This window comes from Accipiter gentilis, chromosome 19 (assembly GCF_929443795.1).
Source record: "Accipiter gentilis chromosome 19, bAccGen1.1, whole genome shotgun sequence".
In the NCBI taxonomy this organism is placed as follows: domain Eukaryota; kingdom Metazoa; phylum Chordata; class Aves; order Accipitriformes; family Accipitridae; genus Astur; species Astur gentilis.
This window is the reverse complement of record NC_064898.1, coordinates 17,109,284-17,126,723: the sequence shown is the minus strand read 5'-3', so window position 1 is coordinate 17,126,723 and position 17,440 is coordinate 17,109,284. Positions and strand designations below refer to the sequence as shown.

General features: G+C 36.2%; 2 protein-coding genes and 1 non-coding gene across 3 annotated transcripts in view; 2 read left to right on the top strand and 1 right to left on the bottom strand.

The window, feature by feature from the left end:
• The window catches only part of TAF1D (TATA-box binding protein associated factor, RNA polymerase I subunit D), an 815,997-nt gene that overhangs the window by 771,181 nt on the left and 27,376 nt on the right, over nt 1-17,440 (bottom strand). The window lies entirely within an intron of this gene.
• The window catches only part of CEP295 (centrosomal protein 295), a 46,646-nt gene that overhangs the window by 18,147 nt on the left and 11,059 nt on the right, over nt 1-17,440 (top strand). Inside the window, 9 exon segments of the mRNA XM_049823606.1 lie at nt 450-674; nt 1,940-2,046; nt 3,650-3,862; nt 4,684-4,781; nt 4,908-5,991; nt 6,813-6,984; nt 7,111-7,263; nt 14,702-14,808; nt 16,387-16,525. Coding sequence (XP_049679563.1) covers nt 450-674; nt 1,940-2,046; nt 3,650-3,862; nt 4,684-4,781; nt 4,908-5,991; nt 6,813-6,984; nt 7,111-7,263; nt 14,702-14,808; nt 16,387-16,525 — 2,298 coding nt within the window.
• LOC126048530 (small nucleolar RNA U2-19) lies at nt 16,042-16,125 on the top strand. The gene has a single exon (XR_007508885.1). It is a non-coding gene; the product is annotated as a small nucleolar RNA U2-19 (small nucleolar RNA).

Genomic DNA, 17,440 nt, shown 5'->3' with positions numbered 1-17,440 from the left:
GTACTCCTTCACTTGTGGTGTGTACAGGATAATGTGATGTGAACAAGAAGTGTGTTAGTGAACTTGCTGCTTGGCCAAGCATTTCTGCCATATCCCTTTGCTGGCAGAATCTATTTTTTGGTCTGTGGTGCATTGTGTTGCCAGTGCTAATACAAAGGAGAGGACAGGAACATAGAAGCAGGCAGGGGCACAGTACTGCTTGTTTCTGCAACAGTACAGCCTAGGAGTGAAAGAGTACAACTAGCTTAGCCCTCCTTTTATAGCATGCAGAGACAAATTGCTGCTGCTTTTTTGCAGGTAAGAGAAAATATTGTTAACCTTTTAAAACTTGGTAATATACCTGAGATATTTGTCCAACTATATAAGCAATTAAAAAAAGAGGGTTTTTTGGTTTTATGATGTGAAGATATTTATTACCCAAAACTCTTAACAGTATATATTCTTTATAGATCATGAAGAAGCAAAAACTCACCAACCTCAGTCAAAACTTGCCTTAAAGAAATTGCTGAACAAGATCAGAAGCCAAAAAGAGGAGTGGACATCAAAAAGTGAGAAAGAGATTCAAAGTGAAATTGAGACTATTGAATCAGGCACAATTGCTAGCGAAGAGAGACAATTATGTGATTTAGAACTTAACTATGAGCAACAGAAAAATACAGTATGTGAAGCCAAAGGTACGTAATTGCATACTTGCATCAAAATTTTTTATGTAGAAGCAAGAAGACTTGTAAGGGTGGACTGTAACAAAACTGTTTAATGGATTTTCAGTGGTGGTGTTTTGTCATGTTGCCAGAAAGTACAATTCTCCTGTCTTTTCCCACAGTGCATTGTGCATTTGTTGAAACCACAAATAGGAGAGGTTTTTGCTCTTATGTCCAGTTTGCCCATTAGGATCTTGTGGAGAAAAGATGTCCAAAATACCTTTATATCTTCTAAATCTCACCCAAATTGTTGTTACACTTAGTGTTGCCATGCTTTAATAGATGTTTGCCTCTAGGAGTAGAATTCCCAAGTGCAAAATTGGCCATTGAAGTTCTGTACCTGTTGGACTAGAAAAGCCAGATGCTTCAGAGGTTCACAGCTAGAAATGCACAAGGCAAGCATGATCTGCTGTGTCTTGAAGCCATGGAGGTTTTTTTTCTGCTTCTAGGCACCATTCTGAAAAGCCTCTTTGTAAAACTGGAATTTGTAGCAATTAGACATTCCATTTTGTTTACTAGCCAAATCATTTTGGAGTCATTTCCCATTTCTATCCTTTGTGCTCTTTTGGTCATGCTAGTGCTGAAGTTGGTGAACTTGTATGCCAAGTGGGATTTCTGAAGTATTAAAGTGATCAAGTTGTGGCGGGTTTGGGTTTTTTTTTTACTTTCATACATTGCTTGTTTTTTAAAATGAGATTAAGTGATTTTGTTCAATCGTGTACGTGGATACACCAGCATAATTCCTGGGGATTGAAGAATGTAGCATGAGTGAAAACATGCCTCTGGGGAAAATGTGCTGCTATTTGAAGCTAATAGTACAGGATGAAGACTTGCTTCTTGTACAACAGCCAAATGTTAAATCATTTGCCTGGAGAGTGCCAGTTTTAGACCCTCTTTGTTCCGAGAGGTTAATGTATGGCTTTTTATTCCTCAGGCTGATCTTGCTATTAGGCTTCTGAGTGATCTGGGTAGAAGCAATCTTCAGTCCTGTTGGACCTGGGCCATTACTGTATATTTAAGAAAGACGCATGATAAAGGGCCATTAAAGGCGTAAATAATATAAAAAAAATGATTTTCCAGCTTACAGAGACAGGCAGAGTAGTGGGATGGAGATGGTAATCTTTTCAAGAGCATCTTAGGCATTTTGTTTAGAGAGCTTGGGAAACTGTAAAGCAAGATGTGAAGAAGATCCAGGGTTCTTTCTGACTGCAATTACAGTTAAATAACGTACATTTTAGACTCTGTGAAAATGCTGGAAAATACAGTTGCAGCTGAAAATTCAATTCTAATCCATCCTCAAGAACAAGCAGCTAAAATTAGAATGGAAAAGGAGAGACAAAAGTGGGTAAGTGTGTGTGTGTACTTATTCCTATCTCAGTTATGGCATAAAAAAAGTTATTTACAAAAGACTTGAAAATGCTTCAGGTTATCCAGCAGCTATAGACCCTTTTATGATACTTGTAACACTTAAACTTTTACTGTAACATTTTCTATACTTAGCCTCTGTGTCTTTTTAAAAATTACTAAACTCTAGCTGGAATTTAGAATGGAGTGGAAAAACTCAGTTTCTTAAAATCTAACAAGTGCTATAGGCAAGGGATGCCATTCTGTGATTAAATGAGAATCCCAATTGCAGATTAATACCTTTGCTTTAGGGAGGATGTAGTCAACAATATACAAGTCTGAAAACTTTACTGACTCTGTGTAATAACATAGGAAGGTCTGTGGGATTGTGTTTAGAGTGACAGGAAAAGCTTACAAACCTTGAGTATTCTGGGGGGTTCTTAGGTTTGGTGGGGTTTTTTATTAACTAGGAAACAAATGCAGAAAGTCTTTTGTGTCTATGGGAATGCTAAATTTATTATATTTAGAAAATAATAACTTTGTGTATTATTTCATTATATGTATTGCATACGTTTCATTATACTTTCTTTTTTTTTGTATCCTTAGACACCTACCAGCTGTTATTGGTGGTTTATCAATTTAAAAAACATAAAGTTGAAATTCAGTCTTAGTGCAGCCTTAATTGTAGAGTTAAAGTTCAGACATTCAGGAAACAAAAATTTGACAAAATATTATGGGTTTGGAGGGGGGCGGAGGGGGTGGTGGATAAAAAGCAGCAGATACTCTGTGAAAGTGTGGTTACTTTCTTTAACATTAATTTTCTCTCACTTTGCACCTGCCCAGGGCCGGGCATGTATATATTGCTATGTCCATGTTAACTGTTCTCAGGTCTAGCTTTTTCTCGGGTCACTCTTCCTGACATCCCCATTCAGACTGTCTCATTAAAGGCTGTTGTCCACTTCATCTTTGCCAGTACTTTGAAATCTTTCTTCACTTCCATTTTAAAAGTATATATGCTGTTGCTATGCCTGGATCTAAGTGATTTGTAGCTGATAGGTACATGGATAGAGAATAAAAATAAACAAATCCCTTCAGAGATTTATGGAGTGCTCTTAAAGTGGTTATACATTAGCTATTTCAGAAGTTTTGTAAGGCTTGAATTAACATTTAAATGTGTTGAACTCTTGATGAAAAGCTCTATAAAATGCAAAGTAGATTTCTGAATTCAATTTAAAAGGACTTCTTTTGCAGTCTCTGGAAAATGATAATGTATCTTGAATGTTTAGATTCTGATTTTATCTGTTCTATTAATTTGAGAACAGATAATAGTGCAATAGTAAATGGATTCAGGGACTATTAGAAATATCTAGCCAGTAAAACAAAATTATTCTTGTAAACTTTGGAGCTATTTTTAAAGGCCTCTTACAGTTTGGATTCGTCTGTCACAACCAGTAAAATTTCTGCTGTAAGTTGGAACAAAGTTTTGTGTGTGGTGGTGTCTGGCTCTCTTTTTTCTTCCTCTTTTTCTTTTTTTTTTTTTTTTTTTTTTTTTTTTTTTTTGTCATTCAGTTCTGGAGGTTGACCCTCATTTTTATTCTCAATAGAATGAGCAACTAGAGCAACAGAAACAGGAACAGCTGGCCTTACTTAAACAAATTGAAGAAGAGAGAGCACGTTTGGAAGCTGATTTTCTGAAGATCCAAATGCAAACCTGTTTAGAGGAGGCTAAGAAAAAAAAAGAGGAGGAAGAGCAAAGTCAGCTGGTACAAAGCCACAGTGTTCCTTCTACAGATCAGCAGAACAAAGTGGAACATGAGGTGAAGAATTGTAGAAAATTGTGTGTAGCTTTTTAACTATCCTTATTATAAAAATTTAGAGTACCATTTGCCAATTTTAAATTATATCAATTAAGACAATCCATTTTTATTTCTTAGGCTATGAATCAGAAATTTGTACATGTAAAAGCTTTCTTTTGTCTAATGTAGAAGCTTGTATTTCAATGATATCACTGGACTTTGAATATTGGATTGTCTTTGCATAATCCTAGGGACAGCATCTCTGTTTAAAATACCTGTTAGTAAAATCTGATTAGAGTCATATAATGATTATGCATGCACAGGTATCATTTTTCAAGAAGGGAAAAAACAATCTTGGGGGGCGGGGAGCGGGAAGATTTCTACATCTCTTTCTGTCTAAATCTTAAACAGCTACTTAAAGAAGAGGAATTTATTGAGGATGTTGAAGGAAAGCAGTCTTTTCTTTTTTTAAATCTTGAATCACTTGCACAACCTGTAGTTTTCTGAGAATCTGATTGCCTTGAAAATGCAGCTCTGTTGGATCATTGCTCCCTGAATTTGCTACTGGGTACATTTACCTCTTTGAGCTAAGCTGCTGTAAGCACCATTGACTTTGACGGTGTATGCTCGACTTGCCAAGAGAGACTGTAGCTGTAGGCCATCTGTTCCAGAAACTGCTTTAGCTTCATTGCCTCAGGCTGAAATCTCACAGACGTCAAACGGTGGTACAGAGTGGCTTCTGTAAACTTAGGAGAAAGAATATACAGCTTAAGGTTGTTGCTTTAATAGTTGTCTGTGAGTTATTTGTGTATGTGCACTTAAACTTATTTTATTTTGATTAGACTGGTAATACTACTGTGCCAGAAACCAGGAGTCCTAGAGAAGACAGCCATTTACAGATGATTCGTAATTACCAACAACGCCTTCTGCAGCAAAATAGGTAAATACCTTTATGAAACAGAAGTCTGAGTTGCCTGTTTCAAAGTAATTTGAATAGCATTGATTGTTGAAATTGATGTTTATCTTTGCACCACTCTGGAAGGGTTCATGTTTTCTTTCTGTTCAGGCTGCACAAACACTCCATTGAAGAAGCTAGAAAGCGTATACAGGAGTATCAGAATAAGTTGAAGCAAAGATACTTGTCTACTTCTGCAACATCTTCAAGCATGGTGGAATCAAAATCAATTAATCTAAAGGCTGTCTTGGAACCACTTCTACAGAGGCAAGGAGTGCAACCAACACAATACCAGTCATCTGAACAAGTTCATGCACAAGAGTATGCACGGTCGCTACCTGTGTTTTCAGGAACATTGCATATGTTGGAAAAACCATCTTCACAGAAACATGAAGAGCAAATGCGTAATGTTTGTCCTGGCAGACATGTGCAGTTTTTAGAAGCATCAAAATTGAAGCATGGAGACTTTTGCTTGCCGTGTGGCTGTCCTTCACAGGAACAAGTGGGAGTGTTGGAAAACTCCAGTAATCACCTCAGAGAACCATCTCAGTTCCAGTTACCATCAGGGTTAATCACGAAAGACATCACTGCAGTAAGAATGCAACCAGAAGCATGCGTACAACACGTTAGATTCGTTTTGCCTGCAGAAGGTTCCTCTGAGCCTTCAGAAACAGTGCACTTTAAAGAGTCATCTCAGAAGATGTCTAACCATCAAACAGAGAGAGAAGCTGGAGAAGACCCTCCACTTAAGACACCCCTCATGCCAGCAACAAAGGGATCTCATATACTTGAGGAAGTCTCAGTTGATCCTTCGGTGTATCAGCAGGGATCTGCAGAGAGCACCATCAAAACAAGGCTTGAACGACTCCTCAATCTTTCTGAACCCATGACTTCATCTCATGAAGAATCTAAAGCCCAGAGTGTTGAGGAATTCTTGATATCAAAACCAGGAGAGGCATCTTTGTTAAATTATTCTGGTATACTGAATTTAAGGGACAGAGTGTTGGCCTCATCAGAAAGCATCCAAGCTCAGCAAAAGTATTTGAAAGAATTGCAAGAGCAGCTAGATGCACAAAGAGAAGCTCTTCTTTCTAGACAGAAAATACAAGAACAACTACTTTTACAGAAGCAAGATAAATTGAAGGAACAGATGCAGAGACATCAAGAGGCTTTGAAAGAATTTCTGAACAAGCAGGTAAGCTTTATAAATGCTTTGCATGGTGAGTCATCTAGTAGGTGATCAAACTTGAGTGAATGCTACCAATTAGCGAAGTATTCCATGGAGTGTTGATAGTTTTAGGTGATTTAACATAATGAAAATTTTAATTAGGACTTGTGATTTGTAATCAGTAGTTCTTTTCTGTAAGCCCCAAGAGCGCCGTTTTGTTCAGTCTAACAGAAATAGTATGAACTTCTGTGCTTGGTCTCTGAGCATAATGCCTGTTGAAATAGTTATGTTGTCTGAAATATCTGCAGGTATAGTTTTCTTCAGCTCTAGAAATGCAGCTATATGTGTAAAACAGCTTTTGTATTAAAAATAGTTAAGCAGTACTGCAAAGGATATTGTAAGCATTTTGAATAGATTATTTTTTAAAGTTTGTCTATTTATGTGTACCCGTTAGGAAATTGGTTTGGCAGCTGCCCTCTTGACTTGTAATTTTTCTTGTTCCTGGGTAACAGAAGAAAAATCCAAGTTTATTTTGAGTTTCTAAAGAAGGTCCTTTTGCCTGCCCCCCCTTTCCTTTTTTTTTTTTTTTTTTTTTTTAAACAAAAGCCATCTTAGAAAAATAACTATTGCCTAGAGTCCCTGTCTCTTGCTTTTACAGTCTCCAGCTAAAATTCCAGAATTCAGAAGCTGAAAAACTAAAAGCAGACTTTTCAGGAATTGTTCCTGTTAAAAATGCTAAGTATTCTGGTCTAATGTGGTTTGATAAATGGAAGATGCTGGTTTGATAACTGCGTATAAATATAGTCTTATATACAATTGCTTCACCCCAGCCCTCTGCTCCTTTTAAGGTGAGACGTATGTGCACAAATGAAGAAATGACGAAGGCACAAAAGCCTGACTGGATTAATAGGACTGAGTTTTTCCAAGTCTCAGAAGACTACCAGCCAGAGAATTGTGGCAGGAGTAAATTTCATGGAAGTGAAATGATTTCACAGTGCATCAGTCCAGCTGAGCAAACGGGTAAGGCCATAAAGTATTTTTCATTATAATTTTTCTCATTTTGCAGATGAGATGGATTTCTCTTCCATCTCCCAAGTTAATTTGATACATATGTATTATTCCAATGTGCAAAACTTTGTTTTACAGAACAGTCTGAGAAAGTTCTATGTAGAGAACAGAAATGGAAATCTTCCAAACCACCTGTGACAAAAGTCAAGTTAGGGCTTGATTTGGAACAACACGAACTTAGTGTTATACCAGAGGTAGACACGCCGAAGAGTTGCAACATTTCTTTTGCAGGTAAAATATATAAATATATATATGGATATAAAATACATAATAAATGCTGCTGTTCCTGAGAAATACAGATTGGAGGAAATTAATCTTTTCTGAAGAGTCTTTGAGATGATTGATTGTGAAATGACAGCTCATACTGTTGTCTTTTTTTAAGGTACAATTTACATACTAGCAAAGTGAGTTATAGTTAAGAAAAGCTTATCCTGTCATTGTCTGTCTAGAAAAACATAAAACAGAATTTCACCAAGAAAAGAAAATTCACTGACTTACAATTCCATGACTTAAGTTCCTTGTTGATTTTTCTGATGGGCAGGGTCAGTGTTAATAGACAATTGTACAATAATTGTAAAGAAAACCATCAGAACTGATGGACAGTGTTTAAATGTTTAGGTTTTGAGCATACCAGGAAAGTAAGTGTGAAATCTTTAAATAAGGAGTTATATCAAGTTTCTACAGAAATTTTTAGACCATCTTTTTGGGTTTTTTAATTACAAAACACTCTTTGTAAAAATTTCGGATAGCAACTACATAAAGCAATTATCATTTTCTAAGCATGTTTGTTACAGTCTGCATGCAATGCTTTGTAATTCTCTGTAAGGAACATTAATTAACAGGTACAACAAACTGATGTTTTCTAAATGTAAACTTTTTAGTTTTAGTTTCTTCATAGCTAAAATTTATTGTGTATTTTACAAAAGTTTTAATATTGTGCCAGTTTTTTTAAAAGGGCTAAGCAGAAAAATCTGAGTAATTGTAGGCCTGTCAGGCTGGTATTCATCTTGAGTGAAATAATGAAACAGCTGATATGGGACATCTTTAATTAAAGAAAAGTAATGCTAGTCAGCATCAGTTTATGCAGAATAATACTTGTTGGACCAATTTGCTATCTTCATTAGAAAACGAGTTTTGTTGGTGAAGGTTTGATTGAAGAATATATTCTCAAAAGTGCTTAGCTTAGTGTTACACATCTTAATTAAAAAAAAAAAAAACAAACAACAAAACAAACAAACAAAAAAAAACAAAACAAAAAAACCCCAACATACGTACCAAAAAAGTTTTCTGAAATATTATCCAGTGGAATTCTAGAGTAGGGAATGTCCATTTGCTGTGTAATCTCATTATGATCCACAGGTGATTTATTCCTATGTTATCTAACAATTGGTCATGGTAGATGGTGAAAAGTTGAACTTCTTTTTTTTTCACTGGATTGAGTGGCCAACAAGGGTTGTTGTGTGGGGCAGGTTGGGAAGAAAACTTTTTAAGCCAGAACAGTGAAGTTATATTGCCTCTGGACTTGAAAGTTTTGGTGGAAAAATTTGTTTGAATTTTTGGGGAATAAATATTTTGGTTGAGTTAGGAATTATTTTTTTACAAGTCTATGACCTGTATAATCTTTTAATCTGTATAATCCATAGACTGTGTAATGCAAAGGTTTTTACTGACCTGATATGGCTAACTTTATTAAAATGGAGCACTGTACAAATTCAGCAGGTTATTTCTGTAGAATAGAATGTGCGTCTTAATGTTTTTCATGAAGTGCAAAACACTGCATTTCTGTATCTAAACTGATTACAAGTATTTTAAATTCAGATAAAACAGTTTCTGTAGGTGGAGAATCTTCTCCCATTTTGACCATTGGGGAGTTTGCATATGTGAAATGTTACAGTCATGCTCTTTGTGAAGAAGGCAGGTTACTTTTGAGCATAACAAAGTATGAGGAACAAATATCTAATGGAAGTCCAAGGCAAAGTGAACAGTCAAGTAGATTATTACAAGAGGTGCTGATGGTAACTCCTTGAAAATTCGTGTTTCAGGTGAGGAAATCCTCTTCCTTTGAGGAAAATACCATTCAGCACTGCTAATTCTACTGCTATTTATTTGTAGCGTATGACCTGACTTGTTAAAGAACAGGCAGTGCTATTTAAATACTGTGTAATTTTAAGTGTAGAAAAGGGTGTTTCGATAAGCATGTGTCTCAGAATGACTCAGTTTTTATCTTTTCTTTTTGTCATCCATTACCATTCTAGTAAAAGTCCACACTTCATTGCTAGTCAACAGTTTCTCATCCAAGGCGTGTGCTTTGTATCTGTATGTACCTTGTAGAACTGTCTGTAAAGAAACTTCTTTTGTATTGCCTGATTGCACTGCCCTTACCAGCAGAATCCCATGCATGCATAGGGAGCAGACCGCTGTAGAAAGCCACCGTGGTGTCTTCATCCTGAGGGAGGTACCTTCTGCCCAGACTGGGGTTTGTTCAGGTCTGCAGCTCCGCCAGGTGGGAACCTGTTTTGAGCAGACCTATGGTGTGCCTGATTCAGTACCCAGTGATTCCTTGTGTTGACGCAAAGGAAATTAATGCTTAAAAAGAACTCTGGAGTGTTAGCATGCTAATGTAGATGTCCACTGAAAGATCAGTGTGCCTAAGAAATCACTTAAAAATACAGTTGAGACAAAAACCAGAAGGCTGAGTGTTATCCTTAGCTCAAAGAAACAACTTTGAAAGAGTCAGGTGTTAGTTGAGACAAATAAAAATAGTAATAATGTAAGGATTACTTTAATTCTGATCTTTTCTGTTCATCTGTGAAGAGCTTTTATTAGAGATTACACGTTTGATAGACTGTTTCCATATGTGACAAAGTTAGTCTGATTCCATAAATTAAAGCAAGTTGTTACGGTTATAAAAAAAAAAAAAAGTTGGTTTTGTTATAAAGCGTTTTGTGATTGTTCAAAATAGTTCTGTTACAGGGTTGTTGAAACCTACTAAGCACGTTATTGGTAGCTTGACTGGCTTTATAAAAGGGCAAAGGTGACTAGTCTTAGGTAAACAAAGAAAGTGGGTTACTAAGAATTTTTGGAAGAGATTGGACTAACAAGTGTATGTCAAGGTTTTTAATTCCTACTGCATATACAAATTTAGCTTGTCTTTCCGGTCTTGGAATAACTTTAACTCAAAGGCTCCACTACTTTCAGTTGCAATGCACTTGCTTCTCTTCAAATTTCTTCCAAAATGAAATGCAGTTTATCATTGCTATAATTGAGAAATGCTATGCCTGACTTTCTGGGAACGGTTACACAAAATTTGTGAAACATTGACTAAAGCAATTTGAAGCTTGTTACAAGATGACAGCATCTCATGTTCCAGTACAGTTTTCAGTATCCATCTAAAATAAATACATTACTAGAACTGCAAAGGAGTTTTCGGCAACTTTTGCTACCTTAGATGTACATCTTTATGAGCAATACAGCTAATGTAGTATGCACCTCCTGGTTTTGATGGAAATTTCACCATTGCCCCACATCTTAAGAAACTTTTCATTTAGCTTGTGTTGAGACATCCTTTTCAATTCAATCAGGATTTACTAGGAATTGAAGTTGTTTTGAATAAGCATATATGAGCTCATTTTCTTTCAACTGCTTCCTTTTAATTCTCAGAATACTTTTTTGAAATATACCTATATTTAAACTTAAATTATCACTAAAGAATTTTGTAATTTTTAACAATATTTGAAGAAAAGGCTTGTATTTTTCTTAGTAAGTTGTAGAAGCATTGCTAGATCAGCCATTACCAAATTAATATAAAATCTTAGTGTAGTGTCTTTTTACATTGGTGAGTATTATATATGAACAGTGCAATGGTTTATGTAAGAGGATTAGGAAACTTTATGTGAACGTGTATATTTATTAAAAAAAAAAGGCAAAGCTTTCTGATTATGTGTTTTAAGAGGATCTACTCTTGAGTAGATCAACAACCAAAACTGTCAACACTACCTTTGTAATTAGAGGGCTGGGAAGCACTCTGTGCTACTTTCGGTAACTAGTGCAGTATCTTGAGTAAGAAAACCTACAGTGCATGTTAGATTTGATTATTTTTTATTTAATTGTTTTCCAAAAAATTTTTTGCTACTTCATTCTAACAAGAACATGTTTGCAATTTTCCCATGTTTCCAAGACGTAATTGTATCTCTAAAGGTGAGAGCAAATGAGTGCTTTGTACGTGTGATCTTTGACCTTATTCTTTGAAGTTATGTTCTTGGTCGTTTCTGCCTTGGATCAAATAATGTAAAGCTTTACAACTTATGAGTTGTACTGCTTTCATGATTACAGAACCACTAGATGTGCACAAATCCTATTAATCGCTGTTCACGTGCTTTTTCAAAATAAAGCATTAAAGATAAAAAGGTAAAAATTGTACAGGTTCTTAAAAAGATAAACTTGGTAAATCTGCTTGGATACTTTATCAACAAAGGTGAGTTTCCTTTGATAGGAGATTTGTCCTTGGGTAACAGGCAAAATTTTTTTGTTTTAATTTCCATAATTAGCTGTATTTCTTCCTTCCAATTATTACAACAAGAAAATAACTTTTACCCTCTCAAATTTAGAAGCGGACATGTCTGAACATAAAATGGATCTTAAGGAATGCTGCTGGTTGGGGGGGATGAATCCCTATGCTCAGTATTGAGTGGTTACAAGTGCTGTCCAAACTGATCGGCTGGTTGGCAGCCAGAGAGGACAGGTAACTGTTAAAATGATGTTGCAGTAAGTGCCACCAGTGAAGCTAAGATTTGGATTGCCCTCTGTCACTGATGTATGACAAGATGAGTTAGGAACTTTGGACGGTCTGTATTTATCCTTCCCAATTCAATTTGGTTAAAATGGGCTAACAGAATGCAAATTGTTAATATGGAATTGCAAAGTGACCCTGCAGATGAGATGGGCAGTTTGACGGCATAAACCTAATTTCCTTGAGAAGTCAGCCTGAAAATGGTGACTAGATTTGATACATACATTTCTTCCACAGTTCTCCTTCGTTACATATCAACAGGCTTGTCTCTTTTTATTCATCTTCATCTTTAATGGTCCCCTTAAGCAGCAGTGTTCCAGATGTGAATATCTTCGTGTGTTGCTACTCTATACAGAGATGTTATTCCAAGCATGATTATTTTTTGTGCTCCAAGGTAACCTAAGATTTCAATTTATTTTTAGTAATCCAAAATATTTGTCCATAATTCACTATTGCAGTAGATTGTCTTATCCATCACCAATGTAGCAAACTAGTGTGGAGTACAACTTTTTTTTGTTTGTCTACATGGTTGGATTTGGACTAAAAACAGGGGGGGTTATATTGTCTTCACCGGGTAGTTTGTTGTTCAGTCTTTTGTCTTTCAAATTGCACCCTAAAATAATTGCTGCTATTTTACTGCAATTTCTGTTGGGGGGAAAAAAGAAAAAAGCATCCTGAATATTACAGACTTAATTTTTAGGTACAAATTCTTTGTCACAGTGTGGTGGCCAGAAACTTAAAACATGAAAGTCCCATGTCAATGTTAGGAAGCTGTGAGGAGCAAGAACTTTGCACTATTATTTTGGAGGGAGGAGAGAAGAATGAAAAACCCTCCTTTATGAGTCACCAAATACATTTTTCTTTAAGGATATTAATGTAATAAAGTCATGAGATATGAGCATGTATTTTTAATTAAATAATTTAGCTTATAGCATGAAATTGCTACTGTTCATCCCTTGTATTAATATCACAAGAACAATGCAGGTTATTACAGTACAGTAATGAAACATTTGTAGCATAGCTCTCCATAGAATTTATATACAAGAAAGTATTAAATGCTTGAATCTCATCTCATATGTTTTCTAAATTACTACCTGTCATGCTGATACCCTTTCAAAAATAAAATAATTTCTTTCAGAAAAATATCTAATCTTGATGTAAAGGTATCAGGAAATGGAGAATTCTTTGGTAGCTTGTTCCAGCATTTAATTTTTTATCAAATTATAAAAACAAACAGACTATTTCCAGTTTCTGAATGTCCGACTGCCATTTCTAGCCACTGCTTCTTGTTATTACTTTCTTTGAGTTTAGAAATCTTTTATACTGCACGGTTTTTCTCCTATGGAGATATTTAAATGCCAAGAGATTATAGTCATTACAGTTTTCTTGCTGATTAAAGGAATTTGCTTTAAGGCCTTGCTGTTTTTCAGGATCCTTTATCTCCTATATTCTGTTCCAAAGAAGGAGAGCAGACTTCTGCAGTGTATATTGACCCAGTCACACTACTGCCACATCCAACCAAGGAGCTTGTTGCCAGCTTGTTTTACTCGAACTTTAAAAGTTATCTTTCCTGTGAACCTGAAGACCTTTGTCACATACTTGTAGAAAAGGGATCAGAAACCAGTGTTCTGTGCTCTTCAGTGTTCTTAGCTAGCATTTAATGTAATAACATAGTAAATTAAGAATAGATTAACTTCTGGTTTAATTCAAATAAATATATTTTAGATGTATTTCCTTTCATGTCTTGTACTTTCTTGTAGTAGACTAGTAGATGATAGTGGCTATAGAAAACCTTAGACCTATTTATCCACACCCCCCCACTCCTCACCCCCAAGTGAGTTTCACAATGTTTCATATTTGAGACACATAAGTATCACATCATATAGATACTTCACTGGTGTTGGCTCACAGAGGATACCTCACCCCCTTCCCCCCCCCCCCCTTTTTTTTTTTTTGTAGTAGGAAAAATAGAACAAGACTCCACCTTCCAGGAAGTAACTGAGTTTCACCTTGTACAAGGTACAAACTAGTGTTAGGATTACAAAATGTTACAAGATCTGCCTAAGTATTGAGTCTTGCAAATGATGGGGATTTGAAATGTCTCTGTCACTAGCAGCCCTTGTAGAATTAGGAGAAAACGTACCTACTTAACTTCTACTGTTTAATTTCCATTTGATATTTAGCACTTCTTTCTTGCAAATTATTACTGGAAATAAGAATACTTATTTTAGAGTTGTTTGTTGGCAATTAATTTACAATCTTAGAATTGTCAAACTTTGAAGGTGCAAACTTTGAAGTCAGCACTGAATACAGAAATTGCATTTTTCTGGTGCTGCTACGGTGCTTCTTTTGCGTGGATACCAATCTTACTTATGTATAAGAGAATTATGGCAAAGGTGATTCAGTTCTGTGGTAGTAGTAGTGCTATAGTTAAGTAATTCAGTGTTTGTGATTTCTCTGATCTACTCAGAATGTCTGCGCTTTTTTGTAATCATTGTAATGGTAGAGGGCAAAAGATTCACCCCACCCCTATTAAATGATTGTGGTAACACTAGCAAAGCTATGTTTCATTCTGCAAAGCCAAAGCATGAACTTCTAGCTCTTCCTGCATGCTCTAGAGAGAGTCATGCTAGTTAGACATTTTAGGAAGGCTGGTCAAGGAGAACCACTGGTTGCCAATTAAACGGGTGGTACAGTGGAGTAGAAAGTATGCTGTAGGTGAGAAGAAAGTGGTAAGGATGGGCAAAATCAGTGCCCTAATAGTGAGCGAGGACAGCAGCCGTAGAGTATTACTGCCATCTGTTGTTCACAAAAAATTGCTAGCTATGAACTCCAAAGTTGCTTTCTGTTCCTTATTGCTTCTATTGCATTTGTGTTCAGCCCAGTCCCAGGATTTTCAAGTGGCTCAAGATTCACCAGTTCTTGCTGCTGAAGTTGGAGAGGGAATTACAACACATTCTGGACCATCATTCAGACTTGATAATACGGTTAGTCATATCAAAATAACCATATAACATAACTTTTTATTTTGTGATGAAGTCTTTCTATCTTGTATTGGGGGGCTAAGCCTGGGTGCTGTATCTAGATGTAGCAGTATAACAAGCACGAAGTAGAGAGAGGTAGTCACTGCGATAGATCTACTGGCTATATTCCTGTTCATACAGCGCAGGATGCTGTTGCCCCCCCTTTGCTGCCAGGACACACCATGGGCTTTCGCTCAGCTCGCTGTCTGTGAGATTCCTGGGCCCTTTTTCACAGGGCTGCTCCCCAGGCAGGCCCCCGTTTGGACTGGTGCATGGGGTTCGTCTTTCCCAGGTGCTGGACTTTGCATTTGCTCTTGCTGAGTTTCATAACGTTCCTGTAGGGCCAGCCTCAAGAGGTCCTTCTAGATGTCAGCCCTGACATTTCATGTATTGAATGGTCCTCCCAACTTAGTGTTATCTGCAGACTTGATAAAAGTGTGGTGTCACCTCCTCTGGGTCATTGCCAAAGGTGTTAAAGAGGACGGGTCCTAGGACAGAGCCCTGTCATACTCTACCTGTTTCCCACGTCCAGGTAGAGTGTAACCCTTTAATCTCTGTCTTCTGAGCCTGATTATCCAGCCAGTCTCCCATTATCCACACATTTCATCCATCCATTCAGGTTGTGACATCCAAACTGGGATACAAGAATGTTGTGAGGGACAGCGTCAAAAGCCTTGCCAAAATCAACACCAATGATATCCCCTGCTTTTCCCTCACCCAAAGATCCCATTGTTTTGTCAGGAGATAAAAACAGGATTTAAAAAATGCTATGTATATCCTGTGTATATAAAATTACTTTTAAATGTACATGGTTTTTATGGGTATGTTAAATATATTTATGTAAGGTAGTATATAACAAGAAATGTAGGGGAAGGTTTTCTTAGATTTTTGTCTTTTGTGTTCTTAGTGCACGTTTTTAATTCAGAGTTCGGTAAGAAATGTTCACATCTAATTCTTCAAAATTTTGAAGTACGAGAAACCTCAGTCTCTGTTTTATGACTTTGTAGAGCTTACCTCAAAATTAAGGAGGATACTATTTTAGGATATTTCGTATATTTTTAGCTTAGTATTGTAGAATTAAATTTTTAATCAGTCTTCTTTCTGCGAAAGGCTCCGTATTGCAAGTACTTGTAGAATTCTTGAGTTTTTCATGTATTGTTTATACGTTCCTCTGAGATCTACAATTCTACTCAAGTGGGTCTGTGATGAGAAATAGCCAAATCTGACCACCAGAAGATAAAATAATCTTCCAGGTGTCATGATTTGTATGCAGTTCTGAGAGGCTTTATAACTGTGTGTGTGTGCATGCGCGTGTACGTGTGTGTGTGTGTGTGTGGAGGGGAGGGGGCTGTTGGGGAATGATGTGTCTGGGACATTGGGTGTGAATGTTTTGTACTGAGCAATGATGAATCTGTATTTGCCTGACTGTGCAAAACATGAAGGCTTCTACACTTGAACTGAGCTCAGAATAAAACGTGTGGTTTTAAAGCTTTAATTATAGACATCTGAATAAATGGTAATAGGTATGTTATTTCATCCTAGGAAGTACTTTCTAAAGTAGTATCCACAAACTTAGGTTCAGAGCCTTTCATGCAAAGAATACCCTGTGACTTATCTTCAACAATTTCCACTGGAAGCTTTTTGACTACTGAAACATTGGATGTAAGCCCTGTTGACACTGGTAAGTGTTTGGGTTGTTCTTGTGAAAGGAAAATTGTGTATTCTCTTTGTTTTATAGCAGAATGGGTCTAACTCACTGGACGTAAGATCATCTGAAATAGGCTAATGTTGAACTTCACTTGAGAATGATTAATGTGTCTTAGAGTTGAGTGTAACTGGAATGTTTCATTATGTGCTCATGATTTTTTTACTTCTGTAATAATTTAACCTCATAACACATCTGCTTTGGCAAAGGATATCTTGAGTTTTATTAAGCAACTGTAACACTAGCAGTTTTCAAGTGGCAAAATTTTTTAAAAAACCTGATCCCCAAATGATAATAAATTATTTGTGAAAATGTCATTTGAATGCCATATTGACTTCTAATAGTTCCCTGGGCAATACATGTTCATATCCTTTTTTGCTTGCAGTCTGCCTCTCAATCTTGTTAGCTTTTCATAAAATGAAAAGTAGTTCCTTTAGAATAAATACATAGTTGCTCCTCTGTATACTGACATTATCAGTTCTGAACATGGGAAGGGAGTTTGAAAGTGATTAAGTAGTGACCTGTGGATTTATTTACTTTAAGGCTTAGTATTTTGTTAATCTGACACATACCTGATCTCATAAACAACATATATGTATGAGTTATTCCATGTTTATAAATCAATTTTTGAAGACTATGGTTTTTACAGCCTGAGATTTCAGTGGCTCATTTTAACTCCAATGTTCTAAACTGGTGTTATTTTGAGTAATATACTTTATAACTCATGTGACAAATCTGTGTTTTATTGACATAAAAAAGCTAAAGAGAATTCTAAGATCATTTGTTTGTAGCTTTTCTTTTCCATTGTTTTTTAGTTGTGGAAGAAAAATACCAAAGGTTTTGGTTACTCAGCTGCACGAATAAATTTTTCAAGTCTAGCTGTGTCTTCAC